Here is a 24,932-nt window from a genome sequence, read left to right as displayed (position 1 = left end):
GCTAAAACTCAAGAGATCTCTTAAGATGTCGTGCAGTTTTTATTTTGTTCATACCCCTACCACAAGTGGTCACTTAGACCTGCATAGTGGAACCCACCTTCAGGATCCAAGAGCTTGGTCAGACCCAGCTCCTTTTCGGCAATGTTGAAGGCATTCTGGAGGTTATAGTGAGCGTTGCATTTCTTCAGGGTTTCAATGTCTATTAGGTCTGGCCTGTAGGAGACAGCAAGATCTTTTTTAAAGGATATTAAGAATTACCCTTCTGGATCAAACCAAAAGGGCCACCTAGCCAAGCAATCTATCCCCGACAAAGCCCACCAAAGCAGCTCACAAACAGAGCACCATCCTCTTGTTTGTCCCCAGGATCTCTTAATACAAAATGGTATTCTGCCTCTGCAATGGAGGCACTATTTGCAGCGACCATGACCCAGAGCCTATGATGCACTAAGCTGCCAGAAAAATCAGAGTCCAGTAGCACCTTTAAGACCCTGTCATGTAAGGAGTTCATAGACTGACAAAGAGTGCTTTCACCTGAAAGCTCACGCCCTGAATAAATCTTTGTTGGTCTTAAAGGTGCTACTGGACTCTGATTTTATTGTGCTACTTCAGACCAACACGGCTACCCATTTGAATCTAAGCTACCAGAAATCAACCTTTTCCTTTTCACAAGAGACTAACACTTATCACAGCTTTCTACAGAAACAAATCCCATTGGTCAGTTGTGCGCTATGGCATGAAATTTCTTCTCTGGTCTGTTGTCCTGCGGTTTGCCACCACCAATCCACTTTACTTGCTGACCTATCATGCTGGTATCCCTTCCAAAGAGAGAAAATAGGGGCTGTGATACTGCTGGTGGGGGAGAGGGCCATCACAGCAACTTACAGAGACCCCTGTAGTGCGTTCAGGGCAAGAGATGATCAGGGGTGGTTTGTCACTGCCTGCCTATATATAGCAACTCCGGATCTCCTTGGAGGTCTCCCATCCCAAGACAAACCGTGCTTAGTTTCCGATATCTGATGAGACTAGGCAAGCCTGAGCCATCCAAAGCGCTGCAACTTCATTTAACATTTATTTAGTGTCAAAGGAGTTCTAGGTGCTGATCCCTCCCCAGAGGAACTTACATGAGAAAGACAAATCAGAGAAGTGCTTGTATCCCAGGGACAACGAGGAGGTAAAAAGCTTGCATGGAGACAGTGTGAGGAGGAAGCGAAAAATAGCAGGCCGCTAGAGAGCAGGGGTAGTCAGCCTGTGGTCCTCCAGATGCTCATGGACTACAATTCCCATGAGCCCCAGGGGCTCATGGGAATTGTAGTCCATGGACATCTGGAGGACCACAGGTTGACTACCCCTGCGCTAGAAGTATCTAAAGGAAAGCATCTGTACAAGCCACTCTTGATGTTCATATTGGACATGAACGGGTTAAAGAACCCTTTGCTGGCCCTGTGGTCATTTTACTGGGAAGAAGGTTTTCGACTGGGTGGCCCCATCACCTGAAGCCCGCTCCCCACAATGTCGTTACTTGTCCCCTCCCTGACTGACCTGTGTTTGTGGACAATGGCGTTGAAAGCCAGGCCATCCCTCCAGCTGGTGGTGAAGTTGTGGACATTTACATTGGGGTACCTGCAATATGGAACCAGAAGAGAGAGCGTCGCCTTATTTATTTTACACATTTCAGGTTTTTTATCCTGCCATGACACAAGGGATCATCCCAGCTACAACCACATAAAAGAAAATTAACCCCAGGCAAATTCATTACTAGCTCAAATTTTGTACATGGAAATATTAACCCACAAACAAGGGCTTAGCTACAATCTCTTTTCAAACATCAGCCCAAATACTAAAGTTCAACAGTGTCACAGGAAGCTACCTTATGCTGATTCATACCATCAAGGACAGTGTTGTGTGCTCAGGTTGGCTGAGACTCCCTAGGGCAGGGATGGCCAAACTGTGGCTGCTTTCCAGATGTCCATGGACTATAGTTCCCATGAGTCCATGGACATCTGGAGAGCTAGTTTGGCCACCCCTGTCCTAGGGTCTCAGGCAGAAAAAGATGTATCTTTTAACTACATGTATCTTTTAACTGAAGATGCCGGGGATTGAACTTGGGACCTTCTGCATGTAAGGCAGATGCTCTCCCTGAAAATACTCCTTGAAAGTGCCCAGCATTATTGGCCTGAACTGCTGTGCACATTTGGAGTGTCACTCCTAGCTTCCTTTTCTTTCTTTAACAGTTTCTAGCAGTGTGAAGAGCAGGACAAAACTAAACACAGTGATGTCATATTTAAGGGATTTGGCCTCAAGGTCTCCATTTCCTGCCCTCGAAGACACAAGGTTGTGCTCCTCCAGGTGTTCTCTTACCCAGCTGTTTTCATCTGACACCAAAGCAACAAGGCATCCTTGGCCGATTTCTTTTCTTTGTTGTCCTCTGTTTCCACGCTAATGTCCTGGATCTATGGGGGAGGAGAGTACAGCTGAGTGTAGACAAGATGGCAGGTCCTCCAAAACCGCTCGATTCTTGGGGTATGGTTAAATGGCATTGTTTTCTATTTTGTTATGTTTTTAATTTCTGGAATCGTAAGCCACTTTGATTCACAAGAGGACAGTGGGTGCAAATATTCTATTAAACAAAGGAATAAATACTGTGCTGATAAGAGTTGAACATTAAGGCTGGTGTAACTCAGGCTCCTTCGCTTCATTGCTCTGGTTTTGCATGATTTGTTCTGGCCTTGCTAGGGAACAGCACAATGGTTATAATTCCAGGTGGATAGCTGAAGTAGTCTGCAGCAGTAACATGGAAGAGGCAGCCCTTTAAAAGATCAAATTTATTCTAGTATAAACTTTTGCAAATCATAAAAACTCCACTGCATTTGATGAAGCAGGCTCTGACTCAGTAATATTGTGCAGGAATAAATTTTGTGAGCTTTTACGGTGCCACTGGTGTTTTGTTGAGCTGAATCAAATGCTTCGGATGAAATAAGCTCTGACTCACAAAAGGTTATCCTGGAATAAATTTTGTTAAGTATTTAAGGTATGGCTGTCTCATTTTAACACCATAGGTCTTATTCATCCATTTTCAGGCACATCTTTGCAGGAAGAAAGGCCGGATACTTGCTCTTTTTCTTTTTTTCTTTTTTTTTAAAAAAAAGAAAGATGACTCTGAGAAATCTGAATGCTACATGTGCTCTCACAATCTGTGCTGCTTCTGTGCACACACAAGAGACCTGAGCGTGGGCTACAGACCATCTGGATTTGTTTGCGAAAGACAAGAAAGGAAGGAGGGGAGAGGAGCAGGGCACTATTATACCTGGAAGCGGAGAATGATGGTCCAGATGAGGCCCAGTGTGAGGCGGTGATTGCCATCGACGATGTCGTGGGAGCCCATGTTCTCCAGGTGGACGCGCTGCTCCTTCAAAAACTGCAGGGCCTTATCCACGTTCTCCAGGCAGTGTATGCGCATCCGGCCTTTGGTTGGTTTGGGCTAATGAAAGGGAAGAGTCTGGACATAATCTGGAACAGGGTTCAACCTCAGAACTCTAAGCTGGACTGCGTGAAACGCTCCTGAGCACATGCAGAATGCATTTCCCAGGACACCTGGTACATAAAATCATTCAGTCAGAGTAGAACCCCCAGCACTTGTCCTTTATAGAAATTAATCATCACGTCAAGACCTCGGAGGCTGAGCAGGGCTAGCCTTGGTTGGGAGACCAACAAGGTCAGGCAATGGCAAACCACCTATATTTATTCGATTTATCCAGTTTGAAGGCTCAGATTAAAACCATACAATACATCAACAGTTATATAATTATTAAAACATTTAAATTATAAATCTTAAAACCAGGCACTGCATGCTTCATCTTTATTCCGGGGGCGGCAGAGGGGGCTTTGATCATTCTAACGATGTTCTGCCTGGGTGGGTTCTTGGTTAGGGAGGCCAGCAGTTTTAAGGGTCCATACCTGGCCCAACCATAGGCCTGGTGCTTCTCATGTCCTGAAGCTCTACAGCAGCTTTTCTCAACTTTTTTGTAGCATTGAGAACCCCCGAAACATTCTTCAGGCTTTGAGAAACTCTAGAAGTGGTGCAATCGTGCAGAATATGGTTGGGAAACAGAAATGTATACACGCCCACCCAGGCCTGCTCCCCTTCCCATCCCCTCCAGGCCCATCATTGGCCATTTGGGAAGGGGGGGCAGGTCGACATGATCATATATGGTCACACCACCCCATATATATTAACTCCCACCCATTTGGGAAACCCTTCCAGGGCTATCAAGAAATCGCAGGGTTTCATGAAACCCTAGTTGAGAACGCCTGCTCTACAGCAGGAGTAGTCAACCTGTGGTCCTCCAGATGTCCATGAACTACAATTCCCATGAGCCCCTGCCAGCAAATGCTGGCAGGGGCGCATGGGAATTGTAGCCCATGGACATCTGGAGGACCACAGGTTGACTACCCCTGCTCTACAGGGTTGCCAAAGTTGGCTGAAACTTGATGGCATTTCACACCAACAATGATTATGTCGCATCCTAATTTGAGCAGTGCTCTCAAACTGCCTCCCACTCTCAGGACAATCTTAACAGATTTCATTAAGGTGACCCTTGTTCCTATATCACACGTGGAGGATTTAGGCGGAAAGATAAATCACTTGCTGAAGGCCAGCCAGTGAGTCACTGGCCAAGTCTCACAGGCAAGACTCTCGACATTATGGACCACACCCTTCTCTGCCTACAAATGGCTCACCCCTCCTCTTCTCCTTTGTTCCCTGTTGTTGGGCAGGTACTTCCAGCACCTCCCCTTTTACACTCACTCATTCACATTCTCTCTTTCTCTCTCATATATGCAGAGTCCCGTCTTTGTGGATGCACTTGGCATGCGGAACATTAACATGCTTGCCAGACCCATGCCTGCCAAGACATTGGTTGGATTTGTAACGGAACTCCCTTCTTACAGCATATTCCCAGACAGACAGCCGGAAGGGCTTGTCTACATGTCGCTGAGGTTAAGAAAACCTGGAGGGCAGGGATGGGAGGGGCAGTCCACGCACAGAAGGCTCTGCCCATGAGAAGAATTTCTACTCTGCCTACAAACAACACATCCCATGGATGGAAGGGCGGAGTCATCCCAGGAGGGGATCTAGTGAGGCAACTGGAGAGAGAGAGAGAGAGAGAGAGAAAAAAAAACATAGCAGAGGCCTTGAAGCTGACAATTCCGGGGCCAGAATGGGAAGTCAAGAGCTGGGAAAAGGCGTGTGGGCTGGGAGAGTGGGGACAGCAAGAGGAATGATCTGTCACCCTTGCGACATCTCAGCTTGCACAGGACTGTGTGATTAAGGAGCTGGGAACTGCATGTCTCTGAAGAGGTGGCATATACATTTTCTAAATGAATACATCTCCTAAATAGCAAGTTTGCACACTGGAAGCAAACACCAGGGAGCTAAGGCACCGGTCAGCAGCCCAGCAGTAAGGGGCTAAATCCTGCACCTTCAAACAAGAGGCAAGCTGGACCAGCTGGGGTTGAAGGAGAGAAAGGTTTCTATACCTTGCTTTTCCTTACCTTAAATGGTCTCAAAACAGCTTACAGTCGCATGTCCTTCCCCTTCCCCACAACAGGCATCTTATGTGAGAGAGAGCTGTGACTGGCCCAAGGTCACAACAAGCTTCATGTGGAGGATGGAGTAGGGAATCAAGCCCCGTTCTCCAGGTTAGTGATTGCCACTCTTAACCATTATACCATGTTGGCTCTCATTGGTTGCCAACAGTATGTTGGGAAAGTCCTGGATGTTTTGGCAGTGGAGTTTGGGGAGGGCAGGGTTTGAGGAGGGAACGGATTTCAATGGTGCATAATGCCATAAAATTCAGCCTCTGAAACAGCCATTTTGTGAAGGGGAACTGATCTCTGTCTTCTAGACTGGCTATAATTCCAGGAGATCTCCAGGTTCTACCTGGAGCCTGGCAAGCCAGGGGCCTACCTGCCCGCTCTCTGACTGTCCTCTGCACAACAATGTCCCATTTCCTGAACAATTCTGCCATTGCAAATCTAGAAATGCTGGAAGATTATTAGTGAATATAATTTAAAAAGCTTGGGTGCCCCCTTTCAGGTTCTTAGGACAGGTATTTACAAGCATATAAAACAAGCATCTGTGAAACAGACTATAGTCCCATACTCACACGCATGCGCATGTACACATACACACAGAGTTGTTCCAAAGATAGATTCATATTGCTGGAATGGGCCAGGCAGGCCATCTAGTCCAACCCACTGCTCAATTCAGGATCAGTCTAAACCAGTGGTCCCCAACCTTTTTATCACTGGGGACCGGTCAACACTTGACAATTTTACTGAGGCCCGGGGTGGGGCGATAGTCCTTTGCTGAAGGACATCACCACCACCTGAGCCCCTGCTCCACTTGCTTTCCCACCGGCGCCCCTGACTTCCCACTGCCCGCTGGGGGGGTGCTGCCAGCAGCAGCTGCTCAGTGCCACGCCGAGGGGGGGCCCCAGCCATGGTGGCCGCCAGAGAGCACCAAAGGTGAACTGGCGGCAGAGTGGCAGGGCAGCTCCTGAGGTAGCAGCCAAGGAGGAGGATGAGGAGGCGCTGCGGCCCGGTACCAACTGATCCATGGCCCGGTACTGGTCCCTGGACCGGGGTTTGGGGACCACTGGTCTAAACCATCCAGGATAAGTATCTGTCCAGCAGCTGCTTGAAGGCTGCCAGTGAGGGGGAGCTCCCCACCTCCTCAGGCAGCCCATTCCACTGCTGAACTATCTAGCCATGTAACACCAAGGCTCCTAACTTCTCAATCCTGAAAGAAAGTTAGATTAGTGACACAGAGGTTGCCCCAGAACTGGGATTAGACCTCTCTTCAGCCAGGAAACTCTTTTCAAAGTATTTGTTGCTGTTTCTCACTTCAAAGATTTACGTGTGTGTGTGTGTGTGTGTGTGTGTGTGTTTGCAAGGGTGCAAAAACCACCTTAAGCCACACAAGGTATTTTCAGGCTACCTTCGTCCTTAAGAGCGGCCTCAAAAGGCCGTCATGCTTTGCTTGCTTAACCCTGCCCAGGTTTCACCGCCCCTCAGGGCCTCTGAGCATCACCAAGCATATTTCAGCATCTCTCTGCGCTAAACTCGAAAACTCAGCAGCAGCACCTGCCAAGCTGCCAGGCAGGGTGGATCTTACTGCCAGCCTGCTTGGAAACCGGAAAAACCGCCTTGCTCAGGGTGGGAACGGGCTGTTCCTCTTGGTTGCGAGGGAGGTGCAGCGTGGAATTCTGGGAACAGGTGTTTGGCTGTCTTATTCTGGGGGCGGCAGAGCTTGGCCTAGCCTGGAACAGCCAAGGGAGACGTGGCACAAACACAGGAGCTGGGGCTGCAGGGTAGTTCGCCACCACCATGCCGTGCTCCAATCAACCCTGACCGGATTCATCCGCATGACATGTGCCATTCTTGTTAATTTCACAAATACACTCTTCTCAGATAACGCAACAGGAATTTACCATGCTTGTGAACACGGTTGCCAGTCTCCAGGCAGTGCCTGGAGATCTCCCAGAATTACATCTGATCCTGGGCAATAGAGAGTAATTTCCTTGGAGAAACTGTAACTCGCTTCTCTTATCCCTGCCCCAGAAATTACAACTGGTCCACAATGCGGCTGCCCAGGTCCTCACAAACAGGGGGATTCAACCTGTGGTCCTCCAGAGGTCCATGAACTACAATTCCCATGAGCCCCTGCCAGCATTTGCTGGCAGGGGCTCATGGGAATTGTAGTCCATGGACCTCTGGAGGACCACAGGTTGACTACCCTTGCTCACAAAGACTCCATGGACAGCCCACATTTGACCCGGTCTCCAGCAGCTGTGCTGGCTGCCAGCCAAGTTCCAGATCAGGTTTAAGGTGCTGGCTTTAACCTTTAAGGCCTGGTATGGTCTGGGACCTGCATATCTGAGGGGATGCCTCTTCCAATACGCTCTCCAAAGAGCACTTCACTCAGCAAACTCTAACCAGGTGGTACCTGGCCCAGAGAAGTGCCTTTGGCCTTGACCAGAACCAAGGCCTTTTCAGCCCTGGCTCCAGCCTGGTGGAATGAGTTGCTAGCAGAGACTTGGGCCCTTACAGAACTCCCAAAGTTCCGAAGGGCCTGCAAAATGGCGCTCTTCCACCAGGCATTTGATTGGGGCCAAAGACTGCACTCTTTACCCTGTGAACGCCTCTCCCAGGCTCGGGGGAGAGGGATTGACAAAGCGTGCTTTGTGTTAAATAATTTTAAATTGATCAACTTTAGTATTTTAATGATATTATATTTATTATATGGGGTTTTTAACTGTTGTAAGATGCCCCGAGACCATTTGGAGAGGGGTGGCCTAGAAGCCCAAATGGCCGCTTTGGAAGACAGATGCTATGATGTTGTCCCCTGCTGGGGTCCCTCCCCATCCCAAACCCCACCCTCCCCAAATCTCCAGGTATTTCCCAACCCAGAGTTAGCAACCCTATTGGTAAACCTGCATAGTCAAATCACTTGGCTGAGATAGTAACTTTTTGGGATACGCTATATGCTCACAATTGAAGGCTCTTGTTTTAATTAGTCATCCTGTAGGCTACAGATCTACATATACATATACATTTCAATAAGATTTTTAATCTGATTATTGATTGTATGTTTAAAGAAGCCACCCACACTGTATTGCTGATAAGACAATCCAAAGATAAGACAATCCACAGAGAGCCAGCTTGGTGTAATGGTTAAGAGCGGCAGCCTCTACGTTAGAGAGCTGGGCTTGATTCCCTCCTCTTCCTCCACATACAGCCATCTGAGTGACCTTGAGTCAGTCACAGGTCTCCTGGAGCTCCCTCAGCCCCACCTACCTCACAGGGTGTCTGTTGGGCAGAGAGGAAGGGAAGGCAATTGTAAGTTGCTTTGAGACTCCTTCAGGTAGTGAATAGTGGGGGAGAAAAACCAACTTTTGAAATGGGAATGATATTAGAGATACTCATTGAGATGATATGTGGGATTTTGTGTGTAGAGATGATATGTGTAGATTTTGTGCGTATTCTCCTATGAATTTCCCAGCAAAGAAGGCTGGGCCACCTAGAAGGCCTGGACAAGATTAGCCAATCCCTCCATGATGACGGTGTCCCCAGTAGCTATTTCCTTACAGGAATAAATAAACCCAGTTCACAAATATGGGACATTCAGAAACATCAGAGGATTGGAGGGGGACTGACTCTCACCTAGCAACTCCAGCCATGGAGAACAGTCACCAGGAATTAAACACGAGACTTTCTGCAAAGCTTATAACAGAACATTAACTTCCTATTTGAGATAAGTAGTCAATATTTATTTATTTAAACATGTAGTTCAAGGCGGTTTAGGAGATAATGCCAACCATTCAGGCTAGTGTGCAGATACCAATTAGGGTACAGAACTAGAGTAACCTTGGGCTAGTCACTAATTCTCAGTTTAACTTTCCGCACAGAGTTGTCGTGAGGACAAAAAGCAGAGGAGGAAGGAAGTAGGCAAAACTGCCATGAGCTCCTTGAAGGAAAGATGGAATTCAAATCAATAGAGTGACAGACAGAAGGATATATATTAATGTATATATATTATAGATTAGCTCATGTAAGAGGCAGGGAAAGGGGGATGGATGGAGGATTCTAATCCTTTCATTGACCCCTCCGACCCAACATGTCCACTTTGCAGCAATGCCTTGCCTCTTGCTCTGGCTGCTCCAAAGGCCATAATCTCATTGACCCCTAAATTGGTCAATCTAGAGAGCCAGTTTGTTGTAGTGGTTAGGAGTGCGGACTTCTAATCTGGCATGCCAGGTTCGATTCTGCGCTCCCCCACATGCAACCAGCTGGGTGACCTTGGGCTTGTCACGGCACTGATAAAACTGTTCTGACCAAGCAGCAATGTCAGGGGTCTCTCAGCCTCACCCACCTCACAGAGTGTCTGTTGTGGGGAGAGGAAAGGGAAGGCGACTGTAAGCCGCTTTGAGCCTCCTTTGGATGGAGAAAAGCTGCATATAAGAACCAACTCTTCTTCTTCTAGAGCAGGGGTAGGCAGTGCTTTGCTCATGTGCCAACATGAGGCTCCACCACAGAAGGCAACAGGAACAATTTATGCCTGTCACCATCTCCCTCCCAGGCCTGCCCTTCCAGCAGCCAGGTCCAGAGTGAATCCTCAAAATGCTGGGCTTGGCTTGCTCCAAATGTCTCACCAAGTATCACCCTTAACACCAGGTCCATTTTGCTTGCCAGGACCATCAATATCTTCACCAGTAAACCCCATTTTTTGTTGGTATTTGTGCCCAAAAGGGTTGCCTACCCCACCCTCCTGTGCTAACCGGAGAGACTGGATTTAAAACCCAGTTGCAAACATTCCGTCACACTCCGTTGTGATCAACAGCCAGCATCTAGAGCGGTTTGTTAATAGAGAACACCCTAACTGCCGATTTTATGGGATGTTGTTTCAGTTTTGTTCAGCTTGGATTTATCACCAGCCGGCGAATCCCTGGCATCTGTGAATAAAAGCCAGCATGCGCAGCCTCAAAGCAAATGGACGTGGGTTGGGAGCACAAAAGAGGCATCTATGCTGTGAAAAGACTTCTCCTATTTCATACCCAGCCCAGCGTAGAACATAAATAAAAATCCATCAATACCCTGAATCCAGCAGCAGCCCATCCACCGCTTCTGGGAAGCTCCCAATGTGAAGAGGATGGCTACCCCTCTTAGTAAAGCCCTCATCATTGAATCATAGAGTTGGAAGGACCCTCATTGGTCATCTAGTCCAACCCCCTGCACTATGCTGGACACTCACAACCCTATCGCTCATCCACTGTAACCTGCCACTCCCTTGAGCCTTCACAGAATCAGCATCTCTGTCAGATGGCTATCCAGCCTCTGTTTAAAAATTCCAAAGATGGAGAACCCACCACCTCCCGAAGAAGCCTGTTCCATTGAGAAACCGCTCTAACCCTGCTCATATCTCAGACTGGGTAATCTGAGATATGCAACCCTTGAACATACATGAAGGCTCCGTTTAACTTTCACTGCTAACCGCTGCAGCATACTTCCCAATGTCATCTTTGACCTGATCTAGACAGGCAACAAAATGAAATGGTTGAGTGGACTGTGACATTTGCGAATGCAAAAACCTTTATTAACCTCTCGTCATGCATAGCAAGCTAATATACTAGGGAGAGGGGACTTGATAACCATCGTCAAGTATTTAAAAGGGTGCCATATAGAGCAGTGGTTCCCAACCCCCGGTCCGGGGACCGGGACTGGTCCTTGGATCAGTCGGTACCGGGCCGCAGCTCCTCCTCGTCCTCCTCCAAGGCTGCTGCCTCGGGGGCTGCCCTGCCACTCTGCCGCCGGCTCACCTTTGGTGCTCTCCAGTGGCCGCCATGGTTGGGGCTCCCCCTCAGCGTGGCACTACGCAGCTGCTGCTGGCAGCGCCCCCCAGCAGGTGGCGGGAAGTCAGGGTCACTGGCGGGAAAGCAAGCGGAGTAGGGGCTCAGGAGGCAGTGGCGACGTCGCTTGGCAAAAGACTGCTCCCCCGGGCCTCAGTAAAATTGTCAAGTGTTGACCGGTCCCCCGTGATAAAAAGGTTGGGGACCACTGGACTAGATGACCCAGGAGGTCTCTTCCAACTCTATTATTCTATGATTCTGTGAGAAAAAACATAGCACCTCATTTTTGCTGGTGTGCTAATCGTTTGCTTTCCGGATATTTCCCCCCTCCCTTTCCCATTTCAAGCCAGAGTCTGCCACCTGAAGCAGTGCAGGTCGGAATTCTACCACTGCACCCCCTTGTCCTGTTTCACTGCATGTGTGTGCAGGTTAGATTAACAGCCCTTGCCTCAGCCTGTGGTGGTGCATTCCACATGTTAATTACATATTGCGTGAAGACGTACTTCCTTTTGCTTATCCTTGATCTGCTGCACATCTAAGGCTTTAGCATTATGGGAGAGGGAAAAATCATTTCTGCCTCTCTCGTCACTATCATCATACCATTAGCATTCATCACACAATTAGATAGGTGCAGATGTTAGATACTGAGGTTTCACTCAGTGAGTCATTCACAAAGAGTTACCAAATCTGTTTGCATATTTCCACACAACTTAAAATGCTGGCAGTTAGCATGCTTATCACTCCCCAGTCCCCCAAACAGCACAAGGAGATCCTGAACAGAGGTCGCAAACTTTTGGAAGAGGAAATCAACAAGGCACAGGGGGGAGAGGGAGGGTATATCCTGATGAGGAATCTGCATAGTAAGGTTGCCAACCTCCAGGTGGGTGGCTGGGGAACTCCTGGGATTGCAAATGATACCCAGGCCACAGAGATCAGTTCCCCAGGAGAAAACACATGCTTTGGAGCAGGAGTAGTCAAACAGCGGCCCTCCAGATGTCCTTGGACTACCATGTGAATGCTGGCAGGGGCTCATGGGAATTGTAGTCCATGGACATCTGGAGGGCCGCTGTTTGACTACCCTTGCTTTGGAGGGTGGATTTTGTGGCATTATACCCTGCTCAAGTCCCTCCCCTCCCCAAGCGTCATCTTCCTCAGGCTCCACCCAAACAATCTCCAGGTATTGGTATTTCTCAACACAGAGCTGGCAAGCCTCGTGGATGATGGTTAGGAGTGGAACAGGAAGAACTGCACTGAACCACAGACAGGAGGTGTGCATTTATCAGGGAGGCTTATTAACCTACATCCTTGCATCCTTAGACTTACAGTATACACCAGGGGTAGTCAAACTGCGGCATTTGCTGGCAGAGGCTCCTGGGAATTGTAGTCCATGGACATCTGGAGGGCCACAGTTTGACTACCCCTGGTATACACAGTGCAATCCTAAGAACACTTTCCTTAGAATAAGCCTCATAGAACAGACCTACTCTGTACTGCTTTCTGAAAAAAACATTGGTTTGTGTTCTACCTAGGGTTGCCAAGTCCCACCAGGCCCCCAGCAGGGCATGGAGGGGGGGAAAAGGTTGCCTAAATCAAGGCTGAGAAACTCCTTGAGATTTGAGGATGCGGTCTGGGGAGGAAGTGACCTCAGTGGGGTACAATGTCCACCATCCAAAGCATCCATTTTCTCTCATCTGTAGTCTGGAGATCAGCTGTAATTCTTAGAGGTCCCACCTGGAGGCTGGCATCCTTAGTTCCTCCAGCCTCAGGAGCCTTCCTCCAAGTTACGTGGTTCTTCTGAGGGAGGAAGAGCTACTTAAGTTGGAGAAAAATCCCTCAGGCAGGAGGAAGGTTTGAAATGCTGCTCAATGCAGCAGTAGGACAAATGACATTGACATGCATGCTCTGAGCATGATTTTTTTTTTAAATAACCTTTAAAGAGTGGTACAGCTCTTCATCCGTATGTTTTACTTTCAAGTAACTTCAGTACTTCTGGGGATTTTGGTGGAAGACGTTCTCTTCCGTTTGGATAAGGAGGTTAGGTCTAAGCATCAAGGAACAGGGATTTCAGTGGGCTGGGTGTAGAGCTAAAATACCCACCAACTTTAAATGCAAAAAACTGTCACCGACAAAGCCCTTTGGGCAGAGCTGCCAACAGGTCTGGAGAAAAATGTCCTCTCCCTTTAATAGAGGTTTAACATGTGGAAATGGAGCAGTTGAAGTCTTTTCATGGCTCAGACACAAATCACGTCTCATTGCCTCTATTAAAGGGGCAATTTTCCTCCAAGTCCCACCTGTTGGTTATTCAATGCAACTGTGATCTCACTCAATGCCACCAGATGTCTAATTCTGTTGCTACTTTTTCCTCTACCTCAACCCTGGGGTTGGCTGCGGAGTCTAAAGGGATGTGGGGAGAATTGGTTTTCAAGCAAGTTGCCCTAACTCTAACAAGAAAGACAGAATAAACAGAATGCAAGTTAATACTTCACATTGTTACTTAATCATTCTTATCAACAAACTAATAAAGATCCAGGATTTTTTTTTTTACAGCAGCCTGGAAGAGAAAATAATTTTTTTGGATCCCCCCCCCCCAAAAAAAAAACAATGTACAATGTGTTATTTTACCTTCTGGAGATTGCCCCACCCTCTCCCACAGCGCTAATGATGTCCCCATTTCAGCCACTTACCAGCTGCTCTCCCGAGAGCACCTCCAGAAGGCGCAGCAGCATCCGTCCATCCCGCAAGTCACTGTACAGGTCACTGATACGGCAAGTGACTCGGGCCAAGTGAGAATTGACCCATTTGGTGAAGGTTTTCTTCTGCACGGCCTCTCTCTCATCTGCAAGACAGAACCCATCGTACACCGTGAGGAAGGAACAACATCAGTCTAGCATGCTCAAGAGTACCATAGCTTGATGGCAGGGAATGCATTTTGCATGCTGAAGGTTTCTGGTTTCTGGTTCAGTACTGAATCAGAGCCTTGGTCCACCAAGGACAGTTTCATCTACTCAGACTGACAATATCTCTCCAGGGTCTCTCTCCCACTGACTCTCCAAGTCATCTGCTGCCTGGTCCTTTCAACTGGAGATGCCAGGGATTGAACTGGAGACTTTCTGCATGCCAAGCAGATGCTCTGCTACTAAGCCATGGCCCTTGTCATGTTCTGAAAGGCTCTGCCCAAGATTCTCAGAGCTGTTGCTGGTCAGAGTAGAGAGTGCTGAACTTGACAGACCACTGCTCAGTATAAAGATATTCCTGACAGCTTTCTACCGTTGTCACTTATGTGTCACATCAGTGAAGGAAACAGCATCCTTTTTTGTTTTTATCTTAGGCCAGTGGTTCTCAACCTGGGGGCCTTTAGGGGTCGAACAACCCTTTCACAGGGGTCATGGCAGGGCAATCAGCTTGGCTGGGGGGAGGCACCATCCACACAACAGCCTTGTGGGGTAGATCGAGATAGAGCGTTTGTCTGTCTGGAGCAGCAGAAAAGAGCGAGATTGGCATGGTGGGACAAGAGGCAGAACTGAACTGAGAAACTCCAGGGGGGAAAATGTATATGCAAGCATGAACAATGGATCTTCATGCCATTGGTCAGTTTCAATTTAATTTCTGTGAAAGAACCCTTGCATAATTTTATGATTAGGGGACACCCCAACATGAGAAACTGTATTAAAGGGTCACAGCATTAGGAAGGTTGAGAACCAATGTCTTAGGCCATCCTTCTCCACAACAGATACCCCTCATCTTAGTAAACGATGAACCCTGATCACTTTTGCAGCACAAAGCAACCTATAACTGCCCAAACATTTTCTTTCACCTGTCAGCTCCAAAACACCATTGAGTGAGCTGCAGGGATATCACATCATGTTCAGAAACATTCTAACCACTTGAGAAAAGTGTTGGAAAATATGCAGCTTTTGTGTTGGAACTGAAAGGTCAGCCTGAATTGGAGAAAATCTGAGAATCTGACTCAGGGACGGAAAGCACGATATACTCTCATTCTTAAATTATGATGGTCTGGAAAGGAAGTGCTTCTTCTGGGATAACTGCCATCAAAAGTACCTAATACAGTTTCCTTATGTTCATGTGACTTCTGCTGCTGCAACCTTCCTCATGATGTATGCAGAAAAGGAAGAGAATAAGTTCTACATTGGTAGCAATGATGCTTAAACTGTGGCAGTAAGGTAAAGGGACCAAGCCCTATGAAGATAGGTTGAGGGACTTGGGAATGTTGAGCCTGGAGAAAAGGAGGTTGAGAGGGGACATGGTAGCCCTCTTTAAGTATTTGAAAGGTTGTCACTTGGAGGAGGGCAGGATGCTGTTTCTGTTGGCTGCAGAGGAGAGGACACGCAGTAATGGGTTTAAACTTCAAGTACAACGATATAGGCTAGATATCAGGAAAAAAAATTTCACAGAGTAGTTCAGCAGTGGAATAGGCTGCCCAAGAAGGTGGTGAGCTCCCCCTCACTGGCAGTCTTCAAGCAAAGGTTGGATACACACTTTTCTTGGATGCTTAGGGCTGATCCTGCGTTGAGCAGGGGGTTGGACTAGATGGCCTGTATGGCCCCTTCCAACTGATTCTATGATTCTAAAGGTATCCCCTGTGCAAGCAGCGGGGTCATGTCTGACCCTTGGAGTGATGCCCTCTAGTGTTTTCTTGGCAGACTCAATACAGGGTGGTTTGCCATTCCCTTCCACAGTCATTACCATTTTACCCCCCAGCAAGCTGGGTACTCATTTTACCGACCTTGGAAGGATGGAAGGGTGAGTCAACCTTGAGCCGGCTGCTGGGATCGAACTCCCAGCCTCATGGTCAGAGCTTCAGACAGCATGTCAGCTGCCTTACCACCCTGCGCCACAAGAGGCTCTAAACTGTGGCAATACACACTCCCTATTAATGAGATCTGGACTCCAACTCACACCCCTGATCCAACCCCCTTCACATTTCATCACAGGGCATTAAACATTCAATGTGACCATAGATTTATATCTATATGCAGCAGTTTTTTTGTCTTCTTTTAATTTCCTGCACAGTGTCAACAGCCCTGGCCTGTCTGGTCCAGAACTGCCAGATTTTGAGAACTAACCCCTGGTTAGGATTTGGATGGGAGATCGACAAGGAAATCCAGGGTTGCCATGCAGAGGCAGGCAATGGCAAACTTCCTGTTTTTGGCTCTTGCCTTGAAAATCCTATGAGGTTGCTGTAAGCCACGTGACTGGGCAGCACGTTCCCCTACCACAGGGTCAACAAAATGTATATTATGAAGATACAGAAGCACCATGTGCACCATTTTATTGCAGCAGAAGCCACATCTTCTGGAAGACCTCCACATTTATGACAACAAGAACTGGAGCTCATAACTTAAAAGGATATGAACCATGGGAACAAGAATATGCAAACCTATCCACTCTAAGTTTCAAGTAAATATCCATGTTAATTAAAATCTTTCAACACATATGGCATATTTTATCCCCCAAAAGTAATTAAAGATAAAACACTGCTTTTAGTTGAAATGCAGGCATCAATTGGTTTAATCAGCGACAGCCTGGGTTGATTAATTGGTGGGGGCCAATTTTAATCGGTAGGATAAAAAGTTAAAGGTTGGGTTTGTTTCCTGAAGCTATTTTGGTTCTGAGGTATTACGGTTACAGGGAATTGTAAAAAAACAACAACAAAGTATTAAAGGGATCCTTTTCTTGTAACAGGGAGTCATTCAGCGTTTGTCTTATGCCATACATTCACTCAACACATCTTCAAAATATACTTCTTTGCAATACTCAGTGCACTGGAAGAGGCCTTAACAATGTGCACATTTAAATCAGATAATTTGTTAAAAGGAGACATATCAATCAGCTCAAACAACTTGCTAGTTGACAGCACTAATGGTTATTTATTCAAACATTTTTACTATAAGGTTTTCATCTGACCTAGAGAAAAATACCATGTCCTTATAATTGAGGCTTAATGGTATATGATGTACTATATTTACTAAATGATAGTGGTTTCCATGCTAGGAAACTCTTCACCTGTCCATTTCCATACATTAAGCCTCTGTGAAAAGGGGACACAACATTTCCCCCCAGGACAGTCAGTAGCTAAAGCTAACCCTGCTTGTCAGTTAATTTGTTCCATGTATCCCCCCATGTTGTATGTAAACTGCCCTGAGCCATATGGAAGAGTGGTATAGAAATCAAATAAATAAATAATTTAAAAAACCCTACGAGAAAAAGGCTTACAATAAACTCCAGAACCTGAATAATAATGTGTAGCTTTTTACATTAGGAAACACCAAGGGTGGGGTAGGAGAACCCCAAACACAGAGCATGAATAATCAAAACTACATCAAAAATCCCTATTAAAATAATCCACATTGCCTCAGTGACCACCATGCACAGAGCAGAAATATATAACTTACATCAATGGACTGAGAAAAGGCTGTTTTTACCATCTGTCTAACGGGGAAAATGGACTGACAGCATACCAAGTGAGCATCCACAACAATCAACCAAACAAAGGAGAGTCAGTGTGATGCGGTGGTCCCCTACCTGCAATGGAAACTGGCCGTGACCTTGGGCTGCCACACACTCTCAGCCCTACCCATCTCACAGGATTGTTATTGTGAAGATAAAACTGAGAAGATGAGAATGTTGTAAGACACTTGGATTCCACATTGGGGAGAAAAACAGGGTATAAGTGGAGTTAATAATGTAAACAATTTCCCACAGGCCTAGGGCCGCCAGCAAGTAGGCCCCGTCTTATGTTGCTGTTCATGGTGAGGTCACCGTTCATGGTGAGGTTAGAGTTGCCAACAGCCCTGAATAAAAGTGTCCTGTTCCTTTCAAGCGTTGAAATGGACAGTTAAATATTTTCAGGAATAGAAAAGAGTTACCAGAAGACTAGAGCTGACCCTTTCCTGACCAAATTATTTCACATCTGTTCTACCCAAACACCTTTTCCCCCTGAGGTCTTTCATTTATTTCTGTCCTTTTTAATGTTCATTTTGATAAGTGAGACTAGTGGACATGAAACTGGAATGAGATTTGTGCCGTTTGGGGGTTGTCTCCTCTGTTTGTAGTGGGGTGTTTGCCTCTGGAATGGGTGGCACCATGAGAAGGGGAGCAGGAGAACAGCCTCAGCCTCATATTTGTTTTTCAAAATTAATTGCCAAATACCTTGCTGTAACTTGCCTGTGTAAGGAATGCATGTGCAGAGTGCCTTTTACCCACCGATGTCAAGCTCCTGGTTACCCCCACCCCAAATCTGGAACTAGGGCCAAAAGGACTGAAGGGGCATAATGCTTAGGCAGGTTTACCTCAAGTACCTTTTCCAACAGAAGGACAAAAGGTTCAGATTCAATCTTAAAACTGATCACCCGCTTACCACAGAAAAATATGATCTTTGGGATAAAACTGATGGTTGGCCAGGTTAAAAAAAAATGTTCTATCCTTTCAATACAGGTTTAATATACAGAAATCTGCTGTTTACATTTTTCATGGCATGGAGCTAAATACCGTCCACCAGGAGAACCAGTTTAAACAGTTGGCAATTCTACTTTTGAAGTATTCACATAAATCTGTGCCAAGGATAACCAGTTTTCAGAAGGCAGGGAATATGAGCAACCTACACATGTGCAGATTGCTTTTCCCTTTATAATGCAGCAACCACTCGTATCTATCTACCTTGTAACAGGGGATGAATTTCTAGGTTGGAGGAAGTGATTTGCAGGCAGGCGTTAACTTAGGAGACTCCCATTTTAGTAATTAAAGCATAAATTAACTGTTATTTCCCACACTTACCCACCTCGTCTTTCCCAACGTGATTCTGAATCCACTTTGCCCCCACAGTCTTATGCCCTGCAACACCTCTTGAGAGAAGAATGCAGCAAAGGTCTCATAATATACTCATCACCAAATCATTCTTCCCAAGATAGCTGATGATATGCCAGACTGCAGAGATACTGAGTTTTCTAAGGCAGGGGTAGTCAACCTGTGGCCCTCCAGATGTCCATGGACTACAATTCTCATGAGCCCCTGCCAGTGTTTGCTGGCAGGGGCTCTTGGGAATTGTAGTCCATGGGCATCTGGAGGACCACAGGTTGACTACCCCTGGAGGTTTCTGTGCATGTCGGCTTACGATAACGACTTCACGTGCGAATAGGAGATGAGATTTTAGCGCCAGTTGCTGCCTCACAAGTACATTTCACATTTAGCACAACATTTATTTCTATGTTCTTGTTCCCTTTATTCTTTTTTAATCTGGTAAATATCACATTCCTTCAAAGCCACATGACTGTAATGGCACATAGGTGAGTTGCAGCAGATACTTAATGGGATTTGCTAGTAGTGCTGCCTTTCTCAGCTTTTTTACTCTTGAGAAACACTCTTCAGGCTTTGAGAACTGGTGTGATCATGCAGAATATGGTGGGGAAGCATGGCTGTGTACATGCCCACCTGGGGGCCTCCCCTTCCCACCCCCTCCAGGCCCATCATGGGCCATCTTGCGAGGGGTTGGTTGGGTTGACGTGACCATATACGGTTATATCACCCAATAAATGTTTAACACATTTAAAAAAAAATATTTAAAAATTAATTAACTCCCAGCCATTTGGGAAACCCTTCCAAGGCTGTCAAGAAATCCCAGGGTTTCATGAGGCCCTGTTTGAGAAAGCCTGTAGGAGGGCAATGAATACAACTGTTCAATGTGATATCACTAGGCCCCATCCCAGGATAGTACTGGATTCTACCCCGATAGCATCAGCTCCTGACCAATGAGTCTCAAGGTTTGGGATGATGGCAACTGGCAACCTAGTTCTGACTTAATCAGGGTTGCCAGCCTCCAGGGGGTGCCTGGAGCTCTCACGGAATCACAACCAATCTCTGGACTGCAGAAATCAGTGGCTACTATGGAGGGAGAAATTCTATGACATTATATCCCACTAAGATAAGATGGGATCCTTCCCCAAACCCCATCCTCCCCAGGCTACACAACTCTTCTCCAGAATCACCTGACCCGAAGCTGGCAAATATAGCCTCAGTGTACTCATCACAGCCTTCACTAAGACGTTTCTTGCTATGGGCCTTGAGATATCGTCAAAGCAATTCATCTCAGCCAACAATCCAGAACCTGTGTTTAGTTCTTTGTACAGCATCATTTGGACTCCTATCTCTGAGGAGCAAAATTATAATAGCCAAATCCCTCCTTCCCCTAATCTTTAACAACTCCTGGGCAACACAAACGTTAAAATTTTCTCAGTACTGCATCTCCAATGCAGGGGAAACTTCACCTGCTGAATTTTTACCTGTCACACTAAAGGAAAAAGCCATGCTAAGGAAGGAGGGAGAGGACCCTTCCTTCTTTTTCTGGCCTGGCCTGGCTTTGACAGTAGAGAGTCTAGTGACGGAAGAGCAGTAATTGGGAGCCAGAACACCTGGGGCCTCTCCAGAGACAGGAAACAAGAGTGGAGACTGCCGGTTGGGGGCAGGGATGAAAAGCTCTGGAGTTTTAAAGCTTAGTCCCGGAAAGGATCAACAGAACAAGAAAAACTGTCGTTTTGTCCCACCGCACAGGACACAGAGTGTCTCTAAAATTCCCCGAGCAGAGAACTTAGATGACCCCTATATCTCTGCCCCCACCCAAATTTTGCCCACAGCACTAAAATCACCAGGTGTTTGGCCCCATGGAATCTCTTATCCCACTGTTCTAGAGAGGAGGGACAGAAAGCTAGGAAAAGCAGAGAGAGAAATACACTCTGTATATGCTTAGTAGAGTTCGCTTCAAAAGACATTTTCGAGAGCTGAACCTTGCCTGCAGTTGCAAAAGAGTTTTTTTGTGGCGAGGGGGGAGGATCCGTCTTAGGTAAGGCTGAGTGCTGCTTGCCCTACTCTGAATTTGTATTTATTCATGGCCTTCTGCACAGCTGGCATTTGCCCTGCAGCCCAGGCAGCTGCTCCTCCTCTGCCCCAGCACATTACACACGTGGTGCATACAGAGACAGCTGGGGGGGTGTGGGGCAGCAAGGAGCGCAGCCTGCCCCATCCCTGAGTCACTGCAACATGCCAGAGCAGAGAGAGCTAGTATGTATGCCATCCCCAAGCCTGAATGGAAGAGCCACAAGTGTTTGGGAATGCTTTTGAGGCACAAGAAGAGAACAAGTCCTGGTTGCGTACAAGCTACGCTCCATTATCACCTTTGGACTTTAACCCCTGCTGGAGGCTGAGGCTAAAACGATGGTTACCAACCTCCAGGTGGGGCCTGGAGTTCTCCTTGAATTACAGACCACAGAGATCAGTTCCCTTGCAGGAAATGGTGGCTTTGGAGACTGGCCTTGACTGCATCACTTCCCTGCTGAGATCCCCCCCTCCCCAAATTCTGTTTTCCTCAGGCCTCCAGGCCCAAATCTCCAGAAATTTCGCATGCAGCCGTAGACTGAACCACCACACCCTGGCTCCCAGGGATTAGATTAGGAAACTAGACCAAGGACAAGGTTGAACCACAAGGCCTTGTGTCTGGGTCTGGGACTGTGCCTCTCTTAAATCAGCCCCTGTAGTTCCTGAGCAGCCATTTCTGATATGATGGCTGCCTGAGAGGAGCTCCACTTGCTCCATAAGCTACAACTGCTCCATCCCCCCAGGCTTGGTAGGGGGGAAATCTCAACAATTTCTCTCACGGGCCTGAGAGAGGGAGATGGTAGATCTGTTCTTACTTATAGGCCAATTTTATCATAAAACGTCTACTACCAAGCAGAAACTAGAGTAAGCAGAATGGACATAAACTTGGGGTCCCCCAGCAGTGCGTGCAGATACCAACTCTGTCTGTCCCAAAACCCAGCCAAGATCGAAATACTTGACCACATCGCTACTGTCACATGGCCATCTAGCCAAGGCTGTTGTAGGCTGCTACTGAATGACATGTTCTCTTGTGGTACTATAACACCCATAGGCAGCACTATGACAGGACAATATCAGCCATACCATCAGGGTATTCACCAGCTCATCCCCAAGCTTAATCTATTTGCTTAACTGTCAACGGCATCCATTCTGCTGGGACAAAGAAGTTAGTTTCTGTACAGGAGAATAAATGGATCCTAGTGTGATATAAAAAATGGTCAGCATTCAGAAATGTCAGTAGCAGAACCACTCTGGTGTTTACTTAGAAATCACTAGGTCGCCTCTAGACTGGACTTTTGCAAGTCGCTCTACGCAGGCCTGCCCTTAACCTTGATCCGGAAAATACAGCTGGTTCAGAACACTGTGGCCAGGATCCTCACAGTGACAACATGGAGGTCCCACATTTGGCCCGTTCTCTAATAACTGCGCTGATTACTAGTCGAATTCCATACGTGGTCTGGGCCCAGGGTACTTAAGACAGCACCTTTCTGCCTACACCCCTCAAAGGGCCTTATGCTCTGCCACCACCAACTAGCTGGTGGTCCCTGGCCTCAGGGAAGCTCACTTGACCTCAACCAGAGCCAGAGCTTTCTCCATCCTGGCCCCCACCTGGTGGAACAAGCTCCCAGAGGAGATCAGGGCCCTAATAGAACTCAAACAATTCTGCAGGGCCTGCAAAAATGAGCTCTTTTTCCAGGCATTTGGTTTAGGTCGACCAGAACCAACACCTTCCATGGGGCCCCCGAGCCTCCCCTCCCATGAACCTCAACGTCCATGAGCTTCAACACGGATCCATTGTACATTACGGTTATGAATTTAACATTCTCAATGTTTATTATTGTTCCATTGTTATCAGTGGTTACCAATTTTTCTGTATTGTTCATGTTCCTATATTTCTTGTGAACTGCCCTGAGCCTCCAGGGAGGGTGGTATATAAGTGTAATTAATAATAAATACATATTTTAAGTTATTTCCAAAGGAAACATCAGCCTTGAGTTCTTAATTATAAAGTATCAGCAAATTCTATTAAATTAATCAGCAAATTCTATTAAATTAATCAGCAAATTCTATTAAATTAATCAGCAAATTCTATGGCCGCTATATGAACAGAATGCTGGACTTAATAGGCCTTGGGTCTGATCCTGTTTTGTTCTTTGTATGTTCTTGTGGACTTCATTCACCATTTTGCTTCTTTCCTATCAAAGGCATGCAGTAAGAAGGAAACCAAAACGGTGAGAGAAGGTTAGCATAGCGTCCCGTTCACCCTTGTAAATGACATCCCTCCTTTCTTATTTTGTATGAATCTGGGATCTGCATTAAATGTCATACACCAGTAACCACCCTAGCATCCCATGCCATTTTGGCCCCAGTATTGTCAAATGGGTAATTTGTCTCTGTATCCATGTCCCTATTTGCCAACAAAGAATAAAAACTGTATGCATATGACCAAGCAGGCTTCAGTACATAAAAGCTTCTGACACCGTAAATCTGTTAGTCTTAAAACTCCAGACACCTCTTTGTTCTTCATGATTATTTGTTGTTAGACTCCGGATCAAAGAAAGATCTGCTGCCAGTCCCATTGTCCTAATCCAGTACAGGCAAAACCCTTCCCTAAAAATGCTGATTCCCATGTCTTCTGCCCTAGCCATTTGACCACCCTCTCTTCCCCCAATACCAAGAGCAGAGAACTTCACACAAGAGTCCTGGCTCAGAGCTGCCACCTCCTGTTGCAACCCAGATCTTTCTCTCCTCTTCCCCCCAGATGTCATAACTGAACCTAGCTCTCCTGAAATTCATTCTTTTAAACCCCACTCAGTGATCAATTTATTCAAGGAAAGGTAGTGAAGTTCAAAGCCCACCATCTGTGCTAAGCCCACAAGTGTCTGCTTAGTGATTTGGTGGTAAAAAGCACTTTGTACTAACTCAGAGGCAGCCCATTTTTAGTATTTGTTTCATCTATCACAGGACTGACTAGCCAGAGACCCTCACACCTGTAAGACTGCTTCTCCTAATACTTTCTTACATGGCAACTTTGCTCCTCAGGCCTCTGTCAGACCTCCAACTTGTAAGCGGATTCACACATTGCCAATTCAGATTAGAGCTTTTATGGTTGTGTCACCAGAACTAAGGAACAGCTAGGACTGAGGAATGGTTCTCACATTGTTAACATTCCGGCGCCACTGGAAGGCGGAATTATTTAGAAGAGTCTTTTAAAGCAGTGAATTGTTTAGAGGGTCAAACGAGAAAACTGCTGACTATGTTTTTGAGAGCTGTTTATTTATTTGAATAGTGTTGTTTAGGTTATAACATCTTTCATATAACACCTTGATCCATCTTGAGCCCCTTTGGGCAGGTCAAAAACGCCCCAAAATAGACAAACAACACAGGCTCTAAGGCTAAAATGAATAAAACAATTCCCAATTCCAGAAATGGGAACAGACCTCAGGACATCCTCTGACAGTCACACAATCCAGTTTGCAAACCAATTTACATTCTCCACTAGGACCCTCCTTGCATTTACATGCCTCCCCCCCAATGCAAGGATACCAATTGAACAACTGAAAGCAGTGTTGGTTATACACTGATCTTTAATTCTTTTTCTAAAAAACAACCAATATTGCAAATTCAAGGCGCTGTCAGTAC

The 24,932-nt window shown here is 46.6% G+C and overlaps 1 protein-coding gene across 4 annotated transcripts in view; it reads right to left on the bottom strand.

Annotated features, from left to right (window-relative positions):
* SPTBN2 (spectrin beta, non-erythrocytic 2) overlaps positions 1 to 24,932 on the bottom strand; it is a 106,024-nt gene that overhangs the window by 44,612 nt on the left and 36,480 nt on the right. For all 4 annotated transcript variants that reach the window (XM_077328907.1, XM_077328916.1, XM_077328925.1 and 1 more), the window contains 5 exons: positions 14,090 to 14,241; positions 3,305 to 3,478; positions 2,359 to 2,450; positions 1,540 to 1,620; positions 98 to 213 (listed from right to left, as the gene is read on the bottom strand). In XM_077328907.1, coding sequence (XP_077185022.1) covers positions 98 to 213; positions 1,540 to 1,620; positions 2,359 to 2,450; positions 3,305 to 3,478; positions 14,090 to 14,241 — 615 coding nt within the window. The remainder of the gene's footprint in view (positions 1 to 97; positions 214 to 1,539; positions 1,621 to 2,358; positions 2,451 to 3,304; positions 3,479 to 14,089; positions 14,242 to 24,932) is intronic.

This window comes from Paroedura picta, chromosome 1 (assembly GCF_049243985.1).
Source record: "Paroedura picta isolate Pp20150507F chromosome 1, Ppicta_v3.0, whole genome shotgun sequence".
NCBI lineage: Eukaryota > Metazoa > Chordata > Lepidosauria > Squamata > Gekkonidae > Paroedura > Paroedura picta.
The sequence above is the reverse complement of the archived record's forward strand: the minus strand, read 5'-3'. Positions and strand labels throughout refer to the sequence as shown.